Source organism: Sarcophilus harrisii, chromosome 5 (assembly GCF_902635505.1).
Source record: "Sarcophilus harrisii chromosome 5, mSarHar1.11, whole genome shotgun sequence".
Lineage (NCBI taxonomy): Eukaryota > Metazoa > Chordata > Mammalia > Dasyuromorphia > Dasyuridae > Sarcophilus > Sarcophilus harrisii.
The window spans coordinates 224,936,880-224,958,947 of record NC_045430.1 but is presented as its reverse complement, the minus strand read 5'-3'; the positions used below and the strand labels follow the sequence as shown (position 1 = coordinate 224,958,947).

Sequence of the window (22,068 nt, the reverse complement as noted above, 5' to 3'; positions counted from 1 at the left end):
ATTTTAGGGGGGAATCTATTCAGCTGAAATATGACTAAGCATCCTTGCTTTGCTGCATTTTCCTGGTTCATCTCTATAAATTCTTTATCCTGTTTTTTCCATTATAACATGATTTCCAAATATTGCCTTTTCTGAGTTTTTTTTAAACTTCCTGTGTCTAGTTCACAACTAAATTTTGCCATTTCTTCCTTCATCTCCTCATTTCAGATGCTGTTCATCTTCCTTTTGGACTTCAGCAGATTTCTCACTGTCCTGCTATCCCTTCAACTTCTGTGGAGATGTTGCTTTTTGCGGTTTTCCTTAAAGAAAAATATTATATTTAAATTATTCATTGTGTGGTCAACTATTCCTTGTTTTTTAAATTGTTTTTGCTTTTAGTGTGTACACGAGATCCTTCTTCAACTAATCTTCCTTTGTAATAAAGAGACACAATTTAGCAACAGCCATAGACATATCCACTGCATCATATTTTCTATCCAAACTCCCCTACCTCTCTACTAAAAGGAAGTTGACATGTTCATCGTCAATTATTTGGGATCGAGATTGGTAACCAAAATTATTCAGAGTTCTCCATTTTAAGTGTTTTTTTTAAAAATTATTGTAGTCGTGTATGTTGCTTTACATCACTTTATATGTCTTTCCATCTTTTTCTAAATTCTTCATGTTCCTGATATGACACCTTGAGTAAATCACTGCCTGGTGTACTGGGTAACTCTTTAAGATTATAAATTGAGCTCCTTTTCCTCATTTGGGAGTTTCCCTACATTGATGAAATCAAAAGTGCAGTTTCTATCCTTGTTCTTACCCAATAATGTTACATAATTGAATTTAATACACACAGTTTGTTCAGCCTTTTCAAAAATAATGGACACCACTTTATTTCCAGTTCTTTACTCTCACAGAAAGTGTTATTTTCTATGAAAATGTGACTTTTCTTGCCTTTGATCACAGAGAGGGTCAAAGGGTATAATGACATGTTGCTTTTTCTCACATAGTTCCAAATGGTTTGGACGTGTGCTTTTGGCAGGAGCATTCAGCTATGGTGCCATGTCTGTCTGTCTGTCTGTCTGTCTCTCTCTCCCTCCCTCCCTCCCTCCCTCTCTCTCCCTCCCTCCCTCCCTCCCTCTCTCTCCCTCTCTCCCTCCCTCCCTCCCTCCCTCCAAAAAGCTTTAGAGTTACTTTTTGAGAGGGACTCTTATGCTTTTTTTTTTTTTTTAGTAGCTTGTCCCTGAAATGATTTCAGTGGCATTGAGCTGTGTGTGGGTCTGTCCACCCAGGGGAATCTTCAATGAAATATTTGGCCACTTAGAACCTAAGAATGAAATATCACTCCCTTTTCGTCTGTTGCCTCACATGGACAACAATGAATTAATGGGAAACATTGGACATTGAGCAGGATGAAAATACAGACTCTCTCAAAGCTTGGTGAGACACAGTTGGCTTCTGGTGCTCTTGCTACTGTTAGTGTCAGCAGAACTGGGAGCTGGAACTGAACAAAAACTGCTGTTAACAGGAAACACACACGTCTTCCTTTCACCTGCAAGTTGTCCAGCAGGCATTTCCTGACTATTGTTTATGATGCCTGCAGCAGAATCTATTTCCATCCCTCAGCAAAGTATGTCTAAGGGCCAGATCAGTGTGCTGCTCCCAAGGCCCAGATGTGACTCCTATGGAAGCAGTAGTTGATTATGGTGTCTGTTAGCCCAGCCAACCTGACCCACAACATCTGTTCCCTGGGGTAAAGGGCAGACAATCTATAGATTTATATATTTTTAATGATTTTTGGTTTGAACAAGAACATTTTTTAAAGTTTTATTTTGTTTTTTACGTTAGTCATTTTATGATATATAACTTCCACACCCATTAAGCTCTCCCTTTTGATAAAATTACTAAGTTTGACAGAATATGCAATATTTTGGCTCTAAAGTTACTCATCTCTCCACTGAGATGGATTTAATATTTTATCATTTATACTTTAGGACCAAGATTGGTAATTGCAGTTAATCTGAGTCTGCCTTTTACTTGAATAAGAAATTTATGACAACTTCATCTAACTTCTCAAATTGTTGATCCTAAGAACATCTTTCTTTTTTCCTTTTCCTTCCTCCCTCTCTCCCTCACTCTGCCTCCCTCCTTTCCTTCCTTCATTCCTTCATTCCTTCCTTCCTTCCTTCCTCCCTTTCTTCCTCCTTTCCTCCCTTCTTTCTTTCCCTCCTTCCCTTGCTCTCTTCTTCCTTCCTTCCTTCCTTCTTTCCTTTTCTTTTCTTCCCTCTTTCTCCCTTTCTCCATCTCTTTCCTCTTTTTATCCTTTTCTACCTTATTTCCCTCTAACTTTCTTTCATATGATATGTCTTGCTTCTCTAGAAAGTTTGTTCTAGAAGTTACTGCTATTGATACTGATAGAATTCATTTTGGAGGCATAAACAGTCTTGGTTTTAAAATACAATATAATTCCTCCTGATCCACCAGGAAGAAATCTGATTATTAGGAGTTTCCCATTGGAAAAGGAAGGGTTCAGATTTTCTAATAGTTTGGGGAAGGAGTATTTTTGAATGTGTGATGTTTGCTGTGTTTCCTTATTATAAGCCTTTAGGCTGAGAAGCTATTTTCGGATGCCAGTTAACTGCCATGTGGTAGGATCCATTGCAGTCAGAGTTTAGCTAGAGACTTCAGAGGAGACAATTATACCTACTTGATTAGAGATCTCACTTGGCACTCCTAGGGCAAAAGGTATCTGATGAAAGCAATGGGATATGATGAGATTAAAGTGGACATTGGCCGTTTCCCATTTTAGAAACTATAAAGCTGTAATTTAAGCTTTAAACTCTGCCTTTATTTTGTCCTTATTCCTTATGACTGTTTAGTAGGAGGATAGGCCAGGGAGTATCTGGATAGGGATTTAGCCCTACCTGTTAAACATCTTATTTCTTTAGATGTATTCAAGGCTGTCCTCCTGCCAGACTCCCAATAGCCCTTGTGTCCTTCTCACTTAATTCCAAGGTACACAATTTTATAGATCATTCCCATCATTCATTCTCTACTCACAGTCACCCCAGTTCAGGCTTTCATCACTGCTTACCTAGTTTAGTAACGTTGTCTCTTAATTGGGCTTCCTGCTTCCTTATATAGTTGCCAAATTAATATCCCCAAAGCACAGGTCTGATCATGTCATTCTCCTATTCATGAATCTTTAGTAGCTTCTGGTTGCTTTTAGAATAAAATGCAAACTCCTTCCAGTGTAAAACCCTTGATAATATAGTTCCAATCTCCCTTTGGAAAGGGTTATTACACATAACTCTTTTGATACTCTTATCCCAACTGAACTGGATGACTTTTGTGTTCCTCGTATAGGACATCTGATCTCATGTCTTATGCGATAGCATCATTACACAGCCCATGTCTTGTGACTGGAATGTTCTTGTTCTTGCTCTCTCTCTCTTTCTTGCTCGTTCTCTCTCTAACTCTCTCTCCCCCCTCACTTCTGGATCCTGGAATCCCTAGCTTCCTTCAAAGATCTACTCACATGCTGCCTCTGACAAGAAGCTTATCTATCCTTCTACTCTCCCCAATTACTGGTACTTTCCTTCCCAGAAATTACTTTGTATTCACTTGCTCTATATTTTGTATGTAATTTTCTGTTGACATGTTGCTTCTCGTTACTGGCTGTAAAATCAGTGAGAACAAGAGAGTTTCATCTTGTCTTCATGTTCCCAGTACCTAGTACCCAGGAGGGGCTTCATAGATGCTTATTGGGTCACTATCAAAACCATGATTTGCAATTAGCATCTATATTATATCTGTCTTCTCTGACTGAACACAGTTGGGAATAGTCTTGAATGGACCATTGCGTAGTTTGTCCTTTGCACCCATATTATGTTATATTAATTAATTTATGGCATGATTTTCAATTGGAATAAGTAGAGGAATGCCATGAGCTCAGATACAACCCAGCATTTCATGTGCAAAGAAAGACTCCTTGCAAACGGAGCTTTTTTATTTTTCCTCTCAGTGACGGATCCTGCCCGAGAGAGGTTTCCAATGGCTGAGCTTTGACAGACACCAATGCACCATGTACAGTGTGGAGGATCTCCTCATTTCACATGGATACAAATTGTCACGTAATCCTCCAGCACCCCATGGGGATAGATATGATGGATATCAGCAGGATTGTTCAGAGAGTAGAGCTGGTCATGGAACATTGAATGGGTATGAAGCACACCCTACAGCCTTTGCTTATAATAAGAAATCGCTGGGAAAAGGATATTTAAGTGACAATGAGCACAGTGGAGCAGGATTGGGGAGCCACAGAGATCCCCCAAATTCATCTGCTTTCCATCACTCTAAGGAGGGGTAAGTGTCAATATCATCCAATTACTTTCATCTTGACTTTGGAGATTTTTCTTGTTATAGAGGATCTTTGTATATGCTAAGCTGGAAGTTGTGGTCACATAGCAAGAATAAAGGAGATCAGACACTAGTTGGTGTCTTAGTGGCCCAGGGGCACCAAGAACTTAAGTGCCTTGCCTATAATCATGTCGGAAATGAGACTTGAACTTAGAACTTCCTATTTCAGAAACTGTTTCTCTATCCACTATGCTTCCTCAAATACAGAAAGAGACAAATAAAAATTGTTCAGAATGAAAAGATGTAGCCATATTGCAGTTTGTATCAGTGGAAGCAATATCCAACTGATGAGATTACAGATTTATGGAAGAAGTATGGGACTTATTAACTTCTTTTTTCTTAAAAATCCTATTCTTTATTTGAGCATTCTTTTAATTTTTTTTTAACCTTTTCCAATTAACTCAGACAAACATCATAATATATAAATATCTGGAAAGAACTTAAGAAGCCATTTAGTCCAAACCCAGAGTAGCCAGATGATGCAGTGGATAATGCCAGGTCTGTAGTCCAGAAGACTTGTCTTCATGGGTTCAAATCTGGCCTCAGACACTTACCTGGGCAAGTCACTTGACCCCTGTTTGCCTCAGTTTCCTCAGCTGTAAGATGTACTAGAGAAGAAAATGACAAACCATTCCCATATCTTTGCCAAGGAAACCCCAAATTGGGATCAGACATGACTAAAATGATAGAACAACAACAGTCCAAGCCCCAGTTTTATACTTGTTGTGAACGAGGGGAGTTTGATAATTTTCTCAAGATCACTTAGGTAATAAGTAATAGGGTCAGTATTTGAACTCAGGGTTTCCCAAATTTCAGATTCTCTCTGCTACATCATACTGCCCATTAGTTCCATTGACTCCCAGCCTATCTTGTTTTTTTTTCTTTTTTGTACAAATACTGTATTCAGTGGAGGACACAGGATTAGTGGTAGTGGTGATAGTAATATCCAAATAAAAGTATCTTTCTCAATGAGAAAAGTATAGGATAGAGGTCAGGGGAGCAAAGAGGGGATTTAGACCATTTAGCACAAAATTAACAAGAGAAAGGACCTCATAAACATTGATTAAAGTAGCTCTGGTCTAGCGGAAGCCCCTGTCATCACATCATAAAATTTTGTTCGTGCTAAACTATTGCATTATAAAGTGAGAAATGTGCATGTTTGAATGGGAATAGATTAGGTAGGAAGTACCATGTATTCATGGTACATGTTATGTAATTGTGTGGGATAGGTTATAAGTGAATAAAGGGGAAAAAAGGTGGAGGGGGAGAGACAATTTAAAGAGAAAAAGGTTGTTTTTCAAGCTAACTACTAACTTTCTGCTCCTTGCTTATGTAAGTGTAACCTTTTGAAGAAGGCTTGATAAAGATTTGACATGTAATGGCTTATGTGATCAAGAATGTGGTGTGTTTAGCTCTAGAGATTGATTTTAAACTCTTATGTTAAAAATATTTTTTTCTCAATACAATACAGTTGAATGTCTTCAAGCCCATTAAAAATAGCTACTTTCCAAAGCCAGAACCATTTCTGGCTCATAGTAATAGCATTACCTGTTTTGGAGGAAAACCCATAGAACTTCCTTATGTACAAATTTCTGGATTTCAAAATTTCTTTCTGTGCCTGCTGTGCTCTTTCTGCCCTTTTTGCCAGCTGCTTTTTCTAGAAAAGATGCTCAATGTAGATTCTAAAAAATGGAGACGCTCAATGAGAAGAGCAAGGATTGTATAAAAAAGGAGACCTGGAATAGCCAAAATAAATAAGGGCATGGAAAGAGAGCACCCAATTGCCCTAAGTAAATACAAGTTCTTTGGGGCAAGTGAGCTACACCTCAAGGAAGTGAAAAGATGGAAAAATATGGCTGCCGAGTCAATGTCAAAAATCTTTGAAACAATTGGAAGAAGGAAAGAAATACTATAGGTCTGGAGAAGAACAGTTGTCTCAATTTTCAAAAAAGAAAAGGAAACATAGCCTTTAAAGTATCAATTGCTAAATTAACTTTGGTACTTGGGGCAAACTTCTGGAGGATAATTACTAAAGGAATGATTTCTGAATATCTAGAAAGGAAGTTCCTGGTGGGAGTAGTCAAGAACAGATCATGGGTGTTCAACATGTTCTTTTATTGGAAATGTTACTAGACTTGAGGGAATGTAACAAATGCAGTTTACCTAGGTTTTAGCAATTTTCACTAGATCTCTTGCTTTCTTTTAGGTAAGAGGCAAAGATATGGGCTACATAACAGTATAGTGAGGTGGATTTTGAATTGGCCAAATGACCACACCCAAAGTTCATAACCAGTTCTTGTCATCATGGAGAGAAATCTCTGGTTGAGTGTCCTGTGGAATTGGTTTTGCCCTGGGCTGCAGGATGCTTTTATGAGTGACTTTTCTAAAGACATGGATGATATGTTTATCACATTTGCATGTGACACAAAATTGGAAAAAAAATACTTGGTGAGATGGATGAAATCAAGATTACTAAAAACTGACAAGCTAGAATGCTGGATGAAATGGATTAAGATGGAAATTGATAGAAATGAATGTGAAGTAATATACTGTATTCGAAAATCAAATTTATACTATGAGATGAAGGAATCAAGACTAAATAACAGTTTGTACGGGGGGAAAGGTAAATATATTTAATGAAATGCAAGCATTGAACTTTGATGTGATATGATGGCAATTAAAAAACTAATGTTAATCTAAGATGCATTAGGAGAAGCATCATGGTGGGAAAGAGAGGTGAGAGTTTCCCTCTACTCTTCCTGGAATATTGTGTTTCATTTTAGGTGCTCCAATTTAAGAGCAGCATTGATAAACTGGAGAGTGTTTACAGAAGGCAGCCAGAATGATGATAGGCCATACAAGGAGAAATTGAAGGACCTGGGAAGGTTTAGGACCTGGAATGTTAGGACAAGGAATGTTATGACAAGGAATGTTGAAGGACCTAGAGTAAAGAAGAGCAGGGGGGAGATAGGGGTTGGGGGAGTTAAGGGACAGGGAAAGGCATGGCTAAGGCCTGACAACTATCTATAAATACTTTAAGGGATTCTTCATGAAAAAGTAGAATTTAAAGTGAGTTGTTTGGCCCCAAAGGGGAGAATAAGAACAATGAGTGAAAATTATAAAGAAGCAGATTTGTTTTAGTTATGTGGAAGAAAAGTTCCTAATTAGCTAAATCAGCTACTGTAAGAGGTAGTGGGTTTCTTATCAAGTAGTGTCTGGGTGACTCCTTGTCAAGAGTATTGAGGGGATTCCTGGATAAATAAGGTTTGTACTATCTGGCCTTTGTAACAGTCCCAGGTTCTGCTACTTTACTCACTGTATATCCTCAGCCTGATCTTATATACTTTCTGAATCTCAATTTCATCATCTATGAAATGGAATAATACTTGAATGACATTCCTCACTGGATATGGAAAAAACCAAATGAGATAAGATGTATAAGAGTCATAACTAAAAAGTATTATGTAATGACGTTATTTGAATTCTGAAGCTGAGTCTTACCTTTCACTCCTACACACAATTTGCTTTTAAAGCACAATTCATTCTGATGTCGACACCAGTCAATGTGGGCCTCTGGATTTACTGAACTTCTGTCACTTTCTGAAGGATTCTAGCTCTTTGGATCTGATTCAATAGACCTTTGTCTTAAATATCTTACTTTTATCTTTACAACTGTCTAAATTTCCCTAATTACTGAACCTCAGGCATGGAGTCTCCTAGCCTTGAGAGAATCATTGAGATAGTTATTATCTAGTCATCTTCCTCATCATCCTATTTATAGAGCTTTAAAGTTTTAAGGCAACTGGATTTGGAGTCAAGAAGACCCAAGTTGAAATTTGACTTCAGACACGTAACTGCAGTGTAACTTTGTGCAAACTTTATTCAGTTTTCTCATCTGTAAAACGATCTGGATAAGAAAATGGCAACAAACCATTTCCAATATCTTTCTCAAGAAAACTCTAAACAGGGTCCTGAAGAGTCAAATGTGACTGAATAATTCAAAAAAAGAGTTGCAAAGTGCTTTTATATATATTAGCTCATATAGTTTAATCCCCTCATTTTTCATATAAGGTTACTTGGTCAGAGGATGAGTAGCTTCTTCTCTTGTGTTCCTTCCTCTTCTAGATGGTATGAAAAAGAGAGTCCTGTCCTTGGGGTTAGGAAGACCCGAGGTCAAAGGTGGCCTCAGCCAGGAGAAAGCCATTGCTAAAACATACACACATATTATACAATTATACAACAACAAAAAAACAAAATCAGAACAAAGAAACAAAAACATCCCACAAAGACAAGAGTATCCAGGAGAAGATGAGATGGTGAAAAACGTTCAAGAAAGCTAAGTGAGAAAGTCATCAAATTTAAAAATTTGGAGACTGCTGATAATTTGAGTTACCCAGCCAGTAAGGGGTCATTCATCTAGGGCAAGTCACTTGATTTCTGTCTGCCTTATTTTCTTTATCAGTAAATGTGGGGGGAGATAGCACCTGCCTCCCAGAGTGGTGAGGATCATATAAGTGGTATTTGTCAAGTGTTTTGTAAACTTTGTTGTTGTTCATTTGTTTTTCATGTCTTCTTTGTGACCCCAGTTAGAGTTTTCTTGGCAAATATACTGGCATGACTTTCTATTTCCTTCTTTTTCTCATTTTACAGATGAGAAAACTGAGGCAAACATGGTAAAATCACTTGTCCAGGGTCACACAGCAATGTATCTGAGGTCAAATTTGAAGTAGTTTCTATCTACTGCATCACCTAGCTGTCTTTTGTAAACCTTAAAATCCTATTAAAATGGGAGCTATTGCCATTGTTTCTGTTGTGATTACAGTGATAAATCAAAGTCCCAGTGGCCTTCAAACTCAGGGCCCTGCAACTGCTGATTCGGTGTAAAGATGGCTGAGTGGATAGAGCCACAGACTTGGAATGAGGTAGAGCTAAGATTGCTATGTATTTTGAAACTCAGACTCATTTTCTGCATCTATAAAATGGGAATAATTAGGTTACCTCACAGCCCTAGCACATACTTGATAAATGCTTGTGGACTGATTGATTGCAAAGATCAAATGAGAAAAGGCATGTAAAAACATCTGTATATCTTAAAGTGCTATGTAAATGTTAGTAGTAGTTGTTATTATACTATATGACCTCCTGCTGGCTCTCAGACCTTTGACCCTGCTTAACCTCTGGGTTCAGAGATCTGTTGTCTGTGATCTTCCCTTGCCGTTCCCAAATCATGTTGTTATATCACTTTACTTTTATAGCCAAACTTCTCTGAAAAGCATCCACTTGTGTTGTTTTACTTCTCTCTGTCCCTGTCTCTGACTCTCTCTTACTGTCTTTGTCTCTCTCTGTCTCTCTGTTTCTCTGTGTCTGTCTCTATCTTTCTGTCTCTGTCTCTGTCTTGCTGTCTTTCTCTGTCTCTCTATTTCACTGTGTCTGTCTCTATCTTTCTGTCTCTGTCTCTTTCTCGCTCTGTCTTTCTGTGTCTATCTCTGTCTCTCTGTGTCTGTGTCTATCTTTCTGTCTCTGTCTCTGTCTCGCTTTGTCTCTCTGTGTCAGTCTCTGTCTCTCTCTGTGTGTCTGTCTCTCTCCCTTCATCTTTTTTCCTCCCTCTCTCCCTTCTCTCTCCATACTGATCTGGCTTATGACCTCATCATTCAACTAAAACTACTCTCTCCAAAATCATTAATCATATCTTAGTTTTAAAATCTGATGGCCTTTTGGCCTTTTTTCATTCTTTCTCTTTCTCGGAACCTCTTTACCAGATAACCTTCCTGGATGCTGTCTCCCCTATAGTCTTTTGTTTATTTTTTTGTTTTAGTAAAGGTTCTCTAACCTCCTTCTGTCTCCCTGTGGATTTTTTTTTGCTGAATAATCATCTGTGTCCCAGCCCCAAGGCTTTCTTTTCAATCCTTTTTTTCTTCCTCCAATATATTCACTTTATTCTTTAGTGATCTCACCATATCCCATGGCTTCAAGTATCATTTAAATATCATCACATGTCATATCAAAATATTGTCAACTGTCTTACTCAACCTCTTTCAGACTCCAATGGAGACAGCTCAGGACTCTGAACCCAAGAGCCTTAGGAATAGCCATGCTTCCAGCCCAGTGCCTTTACCCTGGGCAGCACACACCTTGGCGATCTAGTGTGGAAGTTTCTCTTGAAAGAGATATAATCACAGCTACTGAAAACCCAGAAAGCAAAGTTCTTAACACCAAAGTGTTGACATTGTTAAGTAATTAAACAACAGAAACTAATACTGGATATGACATTAAAGAAAATGCATTAACATCTGCTTTGCTGTTCCACCTTAAGGACCATGGGACATTTTCATCTCGTTTACAGAAGAAAAATTCCATATATGTTATCTTCCCCACTAGAATATGAGTTCCATGAAACCAGAGTCTGTCTCTTCTGTTTGTGTCCCCAGTACTTGGCACAGTGCTTTGCACATAATATGTGTTTTAATAAACGGGTTTTGCATTCATTGATATATTCATTTGTTCTCTGTAGATATGGGAATTAAGTGACTCTCCCACAGTCATTTGAGATTTAATTCAAATCCTTAGATTATGGAATAGTGTTCTTTGCCCTGTATCATGTGGCCCTTCTTTGATCCAAAACCATAGAGGCAGACATGAGATGGTGCTTACCAGAATGAATGAAGGAATACTATCCATGGGGTTTTCCTGGCAAAGATAATAGAGTGGTTTGCCCTTTCCTTGTCCAGTGGATTAAGACAAACTGAGGTTAAAGCAACTTGCTGAAGTCATAGAGCTGGTAAGTGTCTGAAGTTGGATTTGAACTCAGACTCTAGGTCCAGTGCTTTATCCACTGAGCCACATCCTCTTTTAAACTAACTTACAATGAAAAACCTGGAAAGACTTATTATAAACTGATACAAAGTGAAGTAAACAGAACCAGGGGAACACTGTACACAGTAACAGCAACAATGTGAGATGAAGAATTGTGAATGACTTAGTTATGTTCAACGATACAATGATCCAAAACAATCCCAAAGGACACATGATGAAAAAATGCTATCCATCACCAGAGAAAGAACTGATGCTCTCTTTTATTCTTTCTTTTTTTGTTGTTCAAGTCTTCTTGTGCAAAATAACTAATATGGAAATGTTTTACATTATTGCCCAAGCGTGACCTATATCAGATTGCTTACCATCTTAGGGAGAGCAGAGGAGAAGGAAGGGAATAGATTTTAGAACTAAAAACTTAAAAAAAAAATACCCACAACAAATCTTAGCAATTGTTTCTACATATAATTGGAGTTGAATAAAGTATTATTAAAAAACAAAAACTAGCTTACCATAATTTCTTTCTCTTTCATATTCGTAAAGTCACTTGAAAAAGATTTCTCTGTTTTTGTGAATATAGGGATAGGGATTAGAGTTGTGATTTTATTGATATGGAACAGTGATATTAAGCTTAAATTTTTTAAAATGCAAGCAATTAAATCTTCCATAAAGATCTCTGTAGGTCCCTGCACATATTGACTTAATTTTAAAATACAGTAATATCTATGTTTTAAATATTTTTCAACTGCATTTTAATCTGGTTTGAATGTACTTAGAAGTGTTGCAGGCCACATGTAGCTGGTGGCCTATATAAATTCCCTTCACCAGTGCAGGTCAGCACTCTCAACTCAGTTTATAAAAGAATGTGCTGAAAAGATAAGGAACTCTCCCAGAGCCGCACACTATATACAAAAAGTTAGATCTGAATTCAGCAAAGGCCAGGTTGCTTAAAGAAAAAGTTCCCTTTATCCAGGCTCTTCTTTCTCAACCATTTATGACAACTTATTTCTATGAGAGGGTAGCTAGCTGGTGAAGTCATTAGGATTCTGGGTCTGACATCAAGAAGACTCATCTTTCTGAATTCAAATATGACTTCAGATACTTTACCAGCTTTGTGACTTTAGATAAGTTGCTTAACCCTGTTTTCCTCAGTTTCCTCATCTGTAAAATGAGTCATAGAAAGAAATGGCAAATTATTCCTATCCAAGAAAACCCCTTTTGGAGTCATGAACAATCAGACAAGACTGAAAAAAAAATGAAAGACAATGAAAATTAAAATTATGCTGTATTCAATTAACTTCTCCCTATGCTCTATTGATTCCTCCCCACAATAGTAATTCAAATATGAATACAGCAACTGCTTACTTATTCCTAGATATATCCCTCTCCTTCTTGTGAATCAGAAGAGTTAATGATGGTGACCACTTGAACAGGATTTTATGGAAGGAATTCTGATAAATTCAAATGATAGGGCTTAATTTCAGAGTCCCATATTCCTTATTCTTTTTCTAAATGAGCAACAGTCCCATATTCAAAGACCAATTGTTACATATACAGTGACGTTTAACATATAAGTTTGGTACATACACAAGGTTGATACATGCTACTTTTAATAAATGTATGATTGGAAAAAGAACAGCCGGGGATACCTGATGGAAGTCCCATGTGCTCCAGTGGTATCTTTGTGATATCACTAGAAAAGAAGTTGGCGATCTATGGCCTGTGGGCCAATTCAGCCTGCCACTTGTTTTTGTATAGTGAGAACACACACATACACACACATATACACACATACACACACATACATTTTATATTTTAAATTTTATTGAATTAGAAAATGCAAAAAAAAATTGTTCTTAGTTCATGGACTGGGCCATAGTTTGTTGAGCCCTGCACTGAAAATGAGGAAGATCCCTAGCATTACCTGGGACTTTGTATGGTTACTTATGGGAGAACATGGATCAGAGTCACATGTATTAGGCCAGATATGGAAAGATTACTTTTTATATTCCTGGAGGGAATAGCCACCAGTCCAAGGGTGTATGCTCCTTTAAACTTTGATGCCTCATTGAGGCATGGAGAAAATTGTAGCTTCTCAAGAACTGTGCCAACAAAATCCAAACTCTGGACAGGTTCTACCCAGCAGAAAAGGCTTTGGGTACAGGAGGACCAACTTAGGTCAGTTGGGGATATTCCTCTCCAGATTGTCACAAGACCATGAATTTTCAGCCATAGCAATTCTCTCTAGATTCTTCAATCTTAAATCATGAAATATTCAAATTTGTTTCTGTGTGCATACCTGCCCAGCCACACATAATGAATGACAGTGTTCCAAACAGAATAGTCATAATCATAGCTAATGTTTCTGTAGTAGCTCTTTAGGATTTGCCAAGAACATGTATACACACACATACATACAAATATATGTGTGTGTGTGTGTATATATATATATATATGCGCCCATATATACATATAAATGTGTATATATTTGATCCTCACATGCCCTGAAGTTATCATTATCTCAATAGAGGAGAAAATAAACTGAGAGGGGTTAAATGATTACCCCCTATATCCAATTTATTGCCAAAGCCTATTGATTCCATCTTTGTAACATCTCTGATTTAAGCTCCTTTCTCTCCTCTGACTCTGCTACCCTTCCAGTACAGGTCCTCATCACCTCATGCCTGAATTCTTACAGTATTCTGCTGATGGATCTGATTGCCTGAAATCTCTCCTTGCTCCAATCCATCCTTCATTCATGCATCAAAGTGATTTTCCTAGACCTTAGGTCCAACCACATTGCTCATTACTTAATAAACTTCAGTGGCTCCCTATTATCTCCAGGATCAAATACAAAAACCTCCATTTGATGTTCAAAATCCTTTGTAAAATAATTTCCTCCTGCCTTTCCAGTTTTCTTACATTTTATTCTCTGCCATGTACTCTTCAGTCAAGTGATACTGGCCTTCTGGCTGTTCCATCAATAAAACATTCCTTATTCTCTGGGTGTCCTTTATGCCTGCAGTTCTCTGCCCCATCGGCTCTACTTGCTGCTTTCTCTGACACAGTCCCAAATAAAGGCCCATCTTTTACAGGAAGCCTCTTCTAAATCCTCATAATTCTGGTATCTTCCCTCTGTTAATTAATTCCTATTTATCTTGTGTAGTAGAATTTATTTTGTACATTTGTGTTTGGTGATTGTCTTCCTTATCAGTTTGTGAGCTCCTTGAGGGGCAAAGACTGTCTTTTCCCTCTTTTTGTATTCCCTGCACTTAGCAAATATTAAGAACTTAATAAATGTTGATCCACTGACTGAACTTGGCCCAAGGTCCCACAATTAGCAATGTCTAAGGCACAATTTAAATATCAGTCTTTCTGACTCTAAGTCTGGTAATCTATTCTTTATGCTAAATAAATAGCCAAGAACATACAGAAGACTTGTTTTATAACCTTCTTAAAAGGTTGCTATCTGACTATCAAATGGCAGAAAAGTTCTGATACATCAAGGTGAGAGTGGAGCAAGTAATCCAGTAAGTGAATCAATCTATAACTTCATAAAACATGAATCAAGTCTTCAAGAATTTGTTTATTATTTATTTTCCCCCAAGAATTCATTAAACATCTAGTACTACATGCCGGGCACTGTGGTAAGGACCAGGGATATAAAAAAGGTAAAAAGCTTCCTTGGTCTCAGGGAGCTTATGGGAAAGACAACATGGACATGACTATGGACAAACAAGATCTGGGCAGAATAAATTAGAAATAATTTCAGAGGGAAGACCAGAAAATGTATCTTTTAGAATTTGGGTCGAGACAAAAAGGAAGCCAGGAGGATGTTGAATGAAGAGGGAGAAAATTCCAAGCTTAGAGGATGGCTGAGAAGATAGTTGGAGTCAGGAGATTCATTATATTGTCTTGTGAGGAACAACAATGGGGCTACTTACCAGTTAATAGATTTTGTGGAAGGGCGTAAAGTATATGAAGATTGGACAGAAAGGAGTCTAATTCTCTTGGGAAAGATCCCATAAAGTAATCCCAAACCATATGTTAATAATTTCTGGATTAGGAAATGTTCTTAATTATCCATGCTACTTTGGTAATTGTTTTATCTGGGTAAAATGAATGCTAGCCTGTTAACCCACTACTATGATTTTATCATCATAGGAATGCCAAGTTTTTCAGGTGAGGGAAAGAAGGAATGGAAGTGGAAAGACTTCCTTATTGGTATCAGAAGGCAGTTGGGGTCAGTTTGGAGAGGAACTATTGTGAAGAGGAATATGGATCATCCAGGGAATAATGAAATGTTTGTAGATTATTCTTAGTATTTGTTGAACCCTAGGGATGGAGGCTGAGAATTTCTATAAAATCGTTTATGAGCCCCTTTGCTTTGTTACATTAAGGTCTGGTTGAAGTTGACTAGACCTTGGTGTATTAATAGCTCCCTACTTTCACAAACCATTTAGCGAAGTTGATTACTATTGATTTTCTTAAATTGTTGTTGATAACCGTGATATGAGAGCTGAGAAAGGGGTGATGAAATTGACTATTGTTTTCTTAGAGTCACGAGCTGGAGAAAAGCATATAATTGGAAAAGATATCATTGTAGTCCCCGAGAAGCAGTCTGGCTTAGAGGGTAGAGGGCTAACCTTGGAATCAGAAAGATCTACCGTTGGGTCCAATTTCTGATCCATCCTGGCTATGTAACAATAAGCAAATCCAATCCTTTAGCCTCTTTGTGCCCCCGAACAATTCTCCATGACTCTAAAATTACAAGAAAGTTTTGATTTGATTTTAGCAGAGGAAGTTTTTACATGGGGATTTTCTTGCACCTGTGAAATTGCTGTTCTGATCTGCATGTAGCACTCTCTCCTTCAACCAAACAACCCTCTCTAAGTGAAATTCATATTTTCATGACCTGTATCAACAATATGACATGGCAGCCAAGAAAACAAATGCAATCTTGGGCTACATTAAAAGGAAGATTGCAGTTCTGTATTCTGCTCAGGTCAGATCATATGAGCAGTATGATGTTCAGTACTGGGCACATCATTTGAGGAAGTTTTGTTGACAAATCAAAATGTCTAGTGGAAAGCAATATGAATGGCAACAAGGCTTCAATTTATGCTATATAATACTCAGTAAAAAGAAATAAGGAATGATTATCCTGAAGAAAAGAAGATTTAATGAACATGAGAATTGCATCTCCAGGGTCTGGTACACAGTAGGTTCTTAAATGCTTGGTGATTGATTATCAAGTAGAAGAGAGATTTGATTTATTCTTTGGAGCTTTAGAATTCTCTAACTTCAATTCTCTAACTTAGAAGCAGATATGATCTTTATGTAAGGAAAAACATCCTAACCCTTAGGATTACCCCCAAATAGAATGGGCTACATGAGGATCCAGTTGGTAGACTTCACTGGAGGTCTTTAAACAAAGGCTGGATGACCAGTACTCAGGCAATTTGGGAAGGACGTTCTTATTCCAGTGTGGGTTGGATTAAATCATTTCTAAGATCCCTTCCTACTTTTGGATTCTATGATCCTTTTATTTTTTTTTCCATTGTGCCGTATCATTATCAAAAAACAACAACAAAAAAAAATATGTCTTGAAAGATATTAAGTGATATTGGGTTCCCTATTTTCAGGAAGGAACTTGTAATTGAGGAAAGAGGTCTTGCATATGAAAAGATAACAACAAAACAGTATGTTTATAACTTCTGCAAATTTGGTACAGATCTGGATGCATATTGAATAATATGTATATAGCGATATATAGAATATAATATAGCTATATTAATTTTTAACTACTTGAATATTAAATTAGGTTGCTATCAAATATACAGGATTTTGTACATGCATTTGAGCTGGAAATTTATAATCAGAGGAAATTTTAGCATAACTTAGTAAAGTAGAACTTTATAGGTGCCTATAATCATACAAAGACCTATCTTCCTGAATAAATCTGGCCTCAGACACTTATTAGCTGTGTGACCCTGGACAAGTCACTTACCCCTATTTGTCTTAATTCCTCATCTTTAAAATGAGCTAGAGAAGGAAATGGCAAAGCACTGGAGTATTTTGCCAAGAAAACCCCAAATGGGGTCACGAAGAATTGGATACAACTCAACAACAGCAGCAACAAGAATCATATAGTCACTAAAGCCTTTCAGGAACTTAAAGGTCATCTTGCTCATCCTTTTCATTGTGTAGGAGTTGGAAGACCAGAAAGATGAAGTAACTTAAGTTTCAATAATAGCTAATAAAAATAGCTAATATATAGCACCTACCAGTGCCAGGCACTATGCTAAGTACTTAACAATTATTCTCCCATTTCATCCTCTCAACAACCCTGTGAGTTATTATCTCTTTCTATGAATGGGGACACTAAGGGAGAGTTTAAATGACTTGTCTAGCATCAGAGATCTAGAAAGTATTTGCTTCAAACCCAGTTCTCCTGACTCCCTGTTCTGTGATCTTTTCTTTTTTTTTTCTTCTTTCTTTTCAACAGTATTTTATTTTTCCAAATACATGTAAAGATCGATTTCAACATTCATTTTGGTAAGATTTTGAGTTACAATTTTTTTCTCTCTCCCTCCCTTACTTTTCCCCTCCCCAAGACAGCAAGCAATCGGATATAGATTAAATATGTGTAATTCTTTTAAAAAATATTTACATAGTTGTCATGTTGTGCAAGAAGAATCAAACCAAAAGGAGAAAAAGACTGTGAGGAAGAAAAAACAAACAAACAAATAAAAGGTAAACATACTATATTTCAATCATATTCAGTCTCCATATTTCTCTCTCTGGATGCAGATGGCATTTTCCATCCCAAGTTTTTAAAAATTGCTTTGAATCACCACATTGTTGAGAAGAGCCAAGTCCATCACAGTTGATCATCACATAATCTTGTTGTTATTGTATACAATGTTCTCTTGGTTCTCTTCACTTCTCTGTGATCTTTTCCATGGGAGGTTTAAGCTGTGTAAATCCTGTTTTTCTTTTCATGCTATAATAATATTCCCCCCACAAACTCCATTTAGGAATTCTGGGAAAGATTTTTGTTGGTTCATCACCACTACAGCTTGTAATTAACCATGGTCTGTGCTTCTGTGTCCTCAGTAAGAATTGTGACTGATTAGAGACTTGCCTCTCCTGTGATGCAGTGGTTTGGGGGGCCTCTCATCTTGGGAGGCCAAGTACACCCTCCAGACAAGGCTACTGCACGTAGAAAACAGTTAATTTTTAGAGGCTTGTTTGTATTTCTTTAAAATCATATCCTGCTTAGACTTGCTTTCCAAAAAAAAAAAAGATTCAAACTTAACATCTGTTTTGGTGTCAAATCTATAAACGTGATTTGTTTTTTAAACTAATTTGATTTCATGCTCTTGGTATTAGAAACTGTTGTCTTGACCCCTCCACAGAGAGAAATATGTATTTTTGGGCTGGTCTGCTTCAGAACATGTTTGCTAATGCAGACATCCACATCACCTTCCTCCCTTGCCCTTGAACCCCCTAAACTAAGATTTTTTTTTTCACTCACAAGGCAGATTTTCAAGGAACTGTCAAAATGTTCAGACTAGAGTACCTCCCCCTGCAGATGCTGCCATGGTGGTCTGTTTCCTCCCCAGCTCCCATACTCAAGTCTAGTAATAAAAAATTTTAATCTGTTTCATGGGTTACTGAAATAACAAGAATAATAATAAAATTTTGATAGAAGGAGAAGGAGGAGGAGGAAAAAGAAGAAGAAGCAGCTGCTCATATTTATATAGTGTTTTGTAGTATATAAAAGGGTTTCCTTATAACTCAACCCAATAGGGAGAGAGCTGAGTAGAACAGATAGAACACTGGACTTAAAAATCTGGAAGTCTAGAATTCAAGTCCTGCCTCAGAAATTTAACTAACTTTGTGACTCTGGACAAGTAACATAACATTTCTGAGCCTCAGTTTCCCCATATGTAAAATGGAGAATAATAACTGCACAGGTTGTTTTTTAAACGAAATGAGATAATGGAGATAGTTGAGGAGTGGAGTGGAGGGCTGATTCTGGGCAAATACTTAACTAACTGTGCATTTTGTGAGATAATGGAGTGCCTGGTTCTGGACAAAATATGGCACTGTGGTCAGGCCCACAGTGATTCTAGAGACAGAGGCCAAAGTGTAGTGAGCTGTCCTGAGGAAAGGCAGCATGATTTACTAATCTGGCTAGTAAGCCCTATCCTGTGTTGAGGAATAGACTTCACCAACATCAAAATCCATGAGATGTGTAGACTTGGTCACAGCATTAACACTTATGGGGAGCTGCTGGTGTTGGAATTATTTTTCACTTAGAGAAAATGGGTTAGTGTTCTAGGAATTCCTGAGGTGATTTTTGGCAAGGTTGATCAGGATGTGAAAACCAGATCTATGGCCCTGCTTCTTAAACTGTGGGTCAGGACCTCACATAGGATCTTGTAACTGAATGTGGGGGTCATGAAATTATGCTTTATTATCAGTAAATGTTTGATTTTATATCTTTTTTATGCCTATATATTCAGAATCATGTAAAAATTTCTTAGGTGAAAAGGTATTTTGAGTGGAAAAAGTTTAAGAAGCCCTGATCTTGGAGATGTCAAAAAAAATGATTTAGTCTAGCAATCTCCTTCCAGTTGCCCTGAAGCTTTGACTCACATCTCTGACCAAAAAAACAACAACAACAACAACAACAAAAAACACGTCTAGTCCATGTTCTCACAAATAATCTCTTTCCATTAAAGAAGAAGCATGTGATTCTCTCATTTCACCTAGAGAGTTTTAACTATTTAGGATAATAAGTTTAAGGTACCTTATTAGGTAGCATGGTCCCTCTAGTTTCCAACAAAGGCAAGGGAAAACTCATTTCCTTACAATGCCCATTTTTCCTCAGCACCAGAGCCATGTTTGAAATAGTCAGCCTTAGCTACTATATGAATGGGTGCAGAGGAAAAAGAATCTAAACTTGCTCTTCCTGCTTTATTTCAGTAAACTAAATATTTGTTTTTACAATGGAATTATATAAACGGGTGTAACTTCTTCCTTTTAGAGTTCTACCCTTTGGAGCATAACATGAGGGACTGTATCATGGGGTGATAGTGTTATCTCATTAGAAGGGAACCTAGAGGCCAGTTACCTCAATATGGAGCAGTTCAATATAGTAGAGAGAGGATTGGTTTTAATATTCTTTCAAAGTCAGGAACTCTAATAAATGCTTATTGTTTGACTGCTCTGGCATTAACTCCCTCCCTTGGCACTTACTTGGTTCCTCTGGACAAATTAAATCTTGAGTTCCTCATCTCCATCAAGGAGGTGAAACTTGCATTGCCAGTCTTACAAAGTTGTGAGCTAAACTCTTTGTGTTAAGATGCTACATACAAGTGAATTGTTCTAAGTCCTTTTGATTCAGACCCAGAAAATGGGTCTGATGGATTTAAAGATGAATTTATTTAAAAGATGAATTGTGATAGACTTGCCCAACACTCCAGCTGACACTAACCTTCCTTTTGTGTCAAATCCCCCTTTCTCCTGCAAAGATAGTAGGCTTCAAAAATGTCACCCTGCTCCTTGTTTTTCAATTGTGTTATTATGAGTACTAGACACCTAAAAAAATCCACCTATTATAGCATCAAAGGCTTTTCATTGATTCTGAGCTCCTGGGGCAGTTTGAGACCCAGAGTAGACCCTTTGACAGGTAATTTTGGAGCAGTAGGTTCTCCTGGTTTTCTATATTTGACCTTTCTTTCTCTGTCTTCCACAAGACTCAGAGTTCATCAGGCAATCTGTAATTGTCACTTTGGGGTCCTCCCTCTGACCTGTAATCAATGGTTGCAGCCAGTCTCAGGGACCCCCTGAGTGATGGAAGGAATGTTTGAAGCCTTCCTTTGTTTGCTCAGCGATGACCCTCGGAAGTAACTGCTGCTTTGGTGATGAGAGTTCTGTTCTGAGAAAACATATTTTTGAAGCCTGAATTTCCCCCTCCCAGCTGGATTCTAGGACCTTACATCTCAGAAGTATGTAAATGCAGTCTGGACTCTAGACAGAAATAGCAGACTACATCCTTGAGAATCACGTGCAGCTACATGAGGATGCTGGGACTTCTTAGTCTTCTCAGAAGCTGCTTCTTCAAAAAGGGGAAAGATGGGCTCTATCAAGTTCATTGCCATATCAACCAGGGAAATGAATGAATAATAGAAATTATTAAATGTGGCAGGGGCAGGGATGGGGAGCTTTTTCTTATTTCTCATAGGCACTTGTTAAAGACTTGTTTTCTAAGGTTGCACAAAGTTTTGAATGTCCTGTGGAGTGAGGGTTTTAAAGATTTTCATAAGAGCCCTTTCTCAGGAACAACTCTAAGGACATCAAATCTTTGCTGCTGGTGCCTCTTAAGTGGGGTTCTGCCACAGCTCTTCTATGAATGTGTCTTTTTCTCTGCTCATTCTCCTTTTCTAGCCTGTTTACTATGTTAATCAAATTAAATAAATAATAATCCCCTACTGTTTGCCAGGAACTCTGTATTTAGAGGCAAAAAATTCAGTCTGTGCCTTCAAGAAGCTTAAATTCTGTCTTTAAATTCATCCCCTTTCTTACTCCCTCCTCATTTTTCTTTCTCCCAACTCCTTCTCATCTATAAGAGACACAATCTGTTCTCAGCATACAGTGATTGGATTCCCATTACTTCTCCTATTTCTTTCTCTCCCCCAACTCCTTCTAATCTATAACAGACTCAGTCTGGTCTCAACATCCAGAGATTGACTTCCCATTACTGACATTCAGACTCCTACCTCTTCCTGACACAATTCTAGTTATACATATATTTTCCAGCAATTTTTTTCTTTTTAGGTC

At 37.6% G+C, this 22,068-nt stretch overlaps 1 protein-coding gene across 3 annotated transcripts in view; it reads left to right on the top strand.

The window, feature by feature from the left end:
• JCAD (junctional cadherin 5 associated) overlaps positions 1 to 22,068 on the top strand; it is a 91,034-nt gene that overhangs the window by 44,299 nt on the left and 24,667 nt on the right. For 2 of the 3 annotated variants that reach the window (XM_031939787.1, XM_031939786.1), the window contains exon 3: positions 4,010 to 4,350. The exons of the other annotated variant lie outside the window; for it this stretch is intronic. In XM_031939787.1, coding sequence (XP_031795647.1) covers positions 4,070 to 4,350 — 281 coding nt within the window. In that variant the 5' untranslated portion in view covers positions 4,010 to 4,069. The remainder of the gene's footprint in view (positions 1 to 4,009; positions 4,351 to 22,068) is intronic. 3 annotated transcript variants of the gene reach the window in all.